We start from the raw sequence: 6,205 nt of genomic DNA on the forward strand, positions 1-6,205 counted from the left end.
CTAGGTCAAAGAGAGAGAGTTTTTCCTGGTCAGGTCACATGGTCAGGCCAAACTCCTGGGAAGATCTCAATTGCATACTCATCACATCCTCTCTCCATGCCTCCTTCTCAAAACCCATTGGAGGAGATGGACCTCTGGCTTTCTCCTCCAATGGGTTTTGAGAAAGAAGTGAGGAGACAGGACGCGAGGAGTATGCAATTGAGATTCTCCCCTGGCCTTCAGTATAGCCACACACAGCCTCCCACAGGGAGAGGGACTGGAGCCAACATAAAGGACCCCACAGGGAGGGACCACCCTATGCATCCACAGAGCCCCACCCTCCCTCTCCCTGGTTGCCACTTTCCCACTGCGGCTTGTTGGGCTGCTGCCCTGGCCCCAGTACACAGACACACATATGAACCCCAGCTGAAGTGGTTACCGCAGTGGAGTAGTGGGATAGGCTCCCCTGTAATGAGCTACTGATTCATCTGTGTGAACGTGCATGTGCAAACATCTGTGGATGTAGGGGAGGGTGTGAGGGTATAGTGTATACAGTATGTATTGAGAATGCTTAGTTTACTTTGTACTCTATTCCATATTGAATTATGTATATGCTGTGTCTGACTCCACAGATCCTGGATGAGGTGGAGAAGAGGAGGGCCATCTCTCCAGCCCTTGTGCAGCCCTTCATGAGGGGCATCATGGAGGCTCCATTCCCAGCCCCAGGAAGAACCATCACTGTCAAGAACTTCCTGCCTGGCTCAGGCACTGAGGTGAGGGGGAATAGCTGTGCACAGCAGGGTTGGGGGGCTAGAGCACAGACCTCAACTGGCCATGTCACTTTACTGTATTCAAAACATAATTGACTTGAGGTCTTCTTTATCTAGTTAGTATGTCACTTTGTCTATGTATGTGTATTTGGTGCTTAACCCTGTGTGTTTATGAATCCTGTCTAGATGTGTATAGGGTGTTTATATAGATCTCTCTCTTGTTCTCCATCCCTCTCTCGCTCTCTCTTCATCCCTCTCTCCCTTTCCCCTCTCCCTCTTTTTGTCTCTCTCTCTTTCCTTCTGTCTCTTGCAGGTGATAGAGCTGTGTCGTCCGTCGGACTCTCGTCTGGAGCATGTAGACTTTGAGTGTCTCTTCTCCTCTCTGTCGCTGCGTCTACTCCTCAGAGTCTTCGCCTCTCTGCTGCTGGAGCGCAGGGTCCTCTTCACCGCTGACAAACTCAGGTGGGAACCCCCTAGCCCCTTCCCCGCTCCCTCTCCCCTAGACCCTTACAATAGCCCCTATATAAGGAGGAGCTATTACCATATACCATAGCTTACACCTACCCAGCTCATTCAAATCTTTAAAAAACGGAAACTTCTGGGGACTATTGGGACAGGGATAGGAACAAGGGGCTTGGGGGTTTATGACCGGGCTATGGATCAGTCAACCTTCTCTAGCTCCTCCTCTACTGACTTGGGACCTGTGAGGTGGGATCAGGTGAGAGGCAGAGGACAGTGAAAAGGATATGACAGAGACACACAAGACAGACGGACGGTCAGACATGCAGACATGCAGACATGCAGACATGCAGACATGCAGACATGCAGACATGCAGACAGACAGACAGACAGACAGACAGACAGACAGACAGACAGACAGACAGACAGACAGACAGACAGACAGACAGACAGACAGACAGACAGACAGACAGACAGACAGACAGACAGACGGCTCCTGGACGAGAGAAAGAGAGACAGAGTGTGTTAAGGAAGGAATGCTGTTGTGTTATACAGTCGTCTAGGGAACAATAATTTCTCTCTGGAAATATGTCATGGAAGCCAGAGACAGGGTTAGTGTAGAAAGTTAAGCTGTAAGAATGGCGTTTGTGCAACCAATTGACACACTAGCATCCACTAATCACCTGCTATTGATGGGTGCCTTGAGATAAACCCTTGAATTGCTACGCTGGTCTTTCTTGACATGCTAAATACTGTAGGCTTTCTTGGATATACAGTACATTGCTCTGTGTAGAGTGTACTACTTCATTGCTTTTTAAAAGCCCACCTGAAATGCCTGTGAATCCACAATAGATTGTGTGTCGTTCCACTGTGACATTTTTCTACTGTTGCATTGAAACGAGTGGAAACCTGGCCACGCAATCACTGATTGTTTTTGAATTAATTAAATGAAAACAGACACACATATTGGAGGCATTAAGTTAACAGTGTGGGGTTAGTTCATTCGCTCCCGCGGTAAATATTTTATAGTTTTAAATCCCACTCCACTTTTATAGTGTTAAATCCCATTTGACTAGATTTTAGTAGTTGACACCCTGTTCTCTCTCTCAATTCAACAACTGCTTTATTCGCATTATTGGGTGGTTGCCACAGCAGTATATATGAAGTATTACAAATGAGCAATGTGTTTGATCAACAATAGTCATCTCTCTCCCCTCTCTTTCCTCTCTCTGCAGTACTCTGTCTCAGTGCTGCCATGCGGTGGTTGCTCTACTTTACCCTTTCACCTGGCAACACACATACATCCCTGTGCTGCCCCCTGCCATGCTGGACATAGTGTGTACCCCCACACCCTTCATTGTGGGTCTGCTATCCAGCTCCCTGCCCAGCCTCAAAGAGCTGCCCATAGAGGAGGTGAGACCAGACCCCCGAGCCCAGCTGACTGTGTGTGTGTGTGTGTGTGTGTGTGTGTGTGTGTGTGTGTGTGTGTGTGTGTGTGTGTGTGTGTGTGTGTGTGTGTGTGTGAACCCCTGACCTCAACTCTTTCCTCCATTATACAATGGTCTCTTTGGCTCTACTCTGAGAAAGGGCTGAGGCTGCCAAACTGACAGGAAATGACATCACCCTGCCCTTTGCTCTCTCCTTAGGTCCTGGTGGTCGACCTTGGCAACAGCCGCTTCCTCAGACAGGTATACACCTCTAACAACAGTACCTATAGCAACAGACCAACAACATACTGTATATCTCTTAAACAGTTGTCTACAGCTATAGATGTAGCAACACCTCTGTGCTCATGGGACAAGGTCATCCTTTCCTCTCACACCTCGGTCTTTCCTCTCCAGCTGGATGACGAGGACTCCATTCTGCCTCATAAGCTGCAGGCTGCTCTGGAACATGTTCTGGACAAGAGGAAGGAACTGGCCAGTGAGATGCCCACCGGTAAGTCAGTGCTACTATATTAACACGTCTCGCAGAAGGGTCTTGTTGTGACCGATACAGCCTTGACGAAGGTCTATGTGACTACTGATATTTTTATTATGCATGCATATGACCTCCGTGTTGAAAAGCTCTCTTTCTCTCTCTCTCCCCCTCCCTCCCCAGACTCAAGCTCCCTCAGTACTGTGGTGTCGGAGGCCTTTGTATGTTTCTTCGTAGAAATGGTGGGCCACTACCCTCTCTTCATGGGTGGGGGGGATCGAGAGGATGAGTCTCGAGCCCCTTCCCCCACGCCATCCTACTTTCAGCGCGAGGCCTTTCGCAAGGCTGTCACCTCAAAGAGTCTGAAGAGGTTCCTGGAGGTCTTCATGGAGACCCAGATGTTCGCTGGGTTCGTCGCAGAGAGGGAGCAGCGCAGGCAGGGTCTAAGAGGTACGGAGAGAGGGGGTATAGCCAGGCAGGGTCTAAGAGGTACGGAGAGAGGGGGTATAGCCAGGCAGGGTCTAAGAGGTACGGAGAGAGGGGGTATAGCCAGGCAGGGTCTAAGATGTACGGAGAGAGGGGGTATAGCCAGGCAGGGTCTAAGATGTACGGAGAGAGGGGGTATAGCCAGGCAGGGTCTAAGAGGTACGGAGAGAGGGGGTATAGCCAGGCAGGGTCTAAGAGGTACGGAGAGAGGGGGTATAGCCAGGCAGGGTCTAAGAGGTACGGAGAGAGGGGGTATAGCCAGGCAGGGTCTAAGAGGTACGGAGAGAGGGGGTATAGCCAGGCAGGGTCTAAGATGTACGGAGAGAGGGGGTATAGCCAGGCAGGGTCTAAGATGTACGGAGAGAGGGGGTATAGCCAGGCAGGGTCTAAGAGGTACGGAGAGAGGGGGTATAGCCAGGCAGGGTCTAAGAGGTACGGAGAGAGGGGGTATAGCCAGGCAGGGTCTAAGAGGTACGGAGAGAGGGGGTATAGCCAGGCAGGGTCTAAGATGTACGGAGAGAGGGGGTATAGCCAGGCAGGGTCTAAGAGGTACGGAGAGAGGGGGTATAGCCAGGCAGGGTCTAAGATGTACGGAGAGAGGGGGTATAGCCAGGCAGGGTCTACGATGTACGGAGAGAGGGGGTATAGCCAGGCAGGGTCTAAGAGGTACGGAGAGAGGGGGTATAGCCAGGCAGGGTCTAAGAGGTACGGAGAGAGGGGGAGCAGTACCTGGTTATGGGCACCGCCATAAGATAAGTCTGCTTTTGGAATCCGTAAGTCTGTCTGAAATGCATAATTATATGACAATTTTGCACAATTGTCTAACAGTTGTATGTGTTCTCATTATTCTACTGTTGTTGTTGTGTGTCCAGGTCTGTTTGAGGTGAGGTCACAAGACTACCTGGACTCTCTCCCAGGGAGCGAGCAACGTGGGGTCAACAAGTTCCTCAAGGGTCTAGGTGAGGCCCAAGTCCTCTCCCATACACCCTATCCACTCTTGTACCTACATAGATCATATCCCAAGTCACTCTGCATAATAGTTTCTGATTCAATTGTCATTGTAAATTGTGATACATTAGTGAAACTACATTCCTCCTCAATGTATGAAAAGGTTGCCAGAACTTGCCTCTCACACCAACGTTTTTTTAATTCGATTCTGTTGCCTGTTTTCATTTTCAGGAAATAAGATGAAATTTTTGTCCAAGAAATGATGCATCGGGAAGGAACTCCATGAGAGAGAGAGCATGTTCAAGAGAGGTAGAGGAACAAACCACTTCGCCTAAAGACGTCTAAGACCCAAACTCCCTGTGGAAAGCATGGAGTAGGGGATTGTGTGTGTCCACATGCTTATGGACACATACTGGGCAAGGACTGAACACTCCCGGCAGTATTTGGACTGAACATGAAGGACTTGAGGGTGTTGGGGTTTAAGAATCGGACCAAAAAACATTAATATTGTCCTAGCCTGAAGACACAGACCCATTAAGGAACATCGTTCTCCATTGAGGTTACTGAGTGTCTTTCTGTTGCCTCTATTGTGGAGAGCTTACTTTTGTGAAGCGGTCAGTCTTTATAGTGTACATTGATGTACTGTATAGCACAGCCCATTTCCCTTCCTAGAGTTGGTATATAGAGTGTCCTCCCTCTATGTCACTCAGGAATGACTGACTCCACCCTCGATCCCAAAAGGCATCAATGAGAACATGTGGATGTTGCTGGGTGGCTTAAGAATAATTCCATTTTGTACAGCAGCTTTTAAACATTCCACATATTTCTTTAGTCTTTTTAAAAATAGTACAACTTCTTTGTTAACAGGAGGCTTATACGTTAATTTATACTGTATAGTCTTCCTTTTTATCTCCTTCAAATGAAAGCAAAAAAATCTGTAGTTTGTGATGGACTTTATGTAGTCTGATCAGACGATCGATTGTAGAGCACTCTAGGTTACTATTGAGGAAATGTACCACTGTGATAGGAGAGTGAACTATGGATTGGACTGGGTGTACACCAAAAAGAGGAAAAAGAGAGGGGAATGATCGGAAAATCATTCCTGGATGAAGGAAATAAATGGATCGAGTGGGAGAAGTGTGAAATCAGATCTCATGAAAAGAGGCGTGTTTAAGATGGACTTGATGTTGAAGAAAAATATGTTCAGTATGTCAATCTAAAACACCACTAGTTTCACCATAAATGTGTATTATTTTTAATTAAGAAATACCCGAAGTTTATTCGATTGTTTGATCTTGCAGAGGATGTTATAGACAAACAGCTATCACAATGTTATAAACTGCTTATTCAAATATGTTATGTGTTTTATAGGTCACATAATTGTTTTCATTTTTAACAGACATGCAATAGGTTACTGACTTGATTTCAGATGGAACTGTACAATGCACAACTGAAACCTTACCTGTTAGGTAATTACCTATATTATCCACTGGAGGGCGCTCTATTATCTATTTAATTCAAACCTGACAGGCTCCAGTTGTTCAGAGTCCAGTTAACCGTCAGTGCTCAATTTATTATGCTTTCTGTAAAGATGAATTGCACAATCGATTTTCCTCGTTTGCTATAAATAAATGACTAATGATATC

General features: G+C 47.2%; 1 protein-coding gene across 1 annotated transcript in view; it reads left to right on the top strand.

The window, feature by feature from the left end:
- Nucleotides 1-6,205, top strand: part of si:dkey-82f1.1 (DENN domain-containing protein 2A) — a 51,499-nt gene extending 45,294 nt beyond the window's left edge. Inside the window, exons 13-20 of the mRNA XM_029751417.1 lie at nt 612-752; nt 1,063-1,211; nt 2,444-2,621; nt 2,855-2,896; nt 3,050-3,146; nt 3,309-3,575; nt 4,484-4,570; nt 4,791-6,205. Coding sequence (XP_029607277.1) covers nt 612-752; nt 1,063-1,211; nt 2,444-2,621; nt 2,855-2,896; nt 3,050-3,146; nt 3,309-3,575; nt 4,484-4,570; nt 4,791-4,822 — 993 coding nt within the window. The 3' untranslated portion in view covers nt 4,823-6,205. The remainder of the gene's footprint in view (nt 1-611; nt 753-1,062; nt 1,212-2,443; nt 2,622-2,854; nt 2,897-3,049; nt 3,147-3,308; nt 3,576-4,483; nt 4,571-4,790) is intronic.

Source organism: Salmo trutta, chromosome 4 (assembly GCF_901001165.1).
Source record: "Salmo trutta chromosome 4, fSalTru1.1, whole genome shotgun sequence".
Taxonomy (NCBI): domain Eukaryota; kingdom Metazoa; phylum Chordata; class Actinopteri; order Salmoniformes; family Salmonidae; genus Salmo; species Salmo trutta.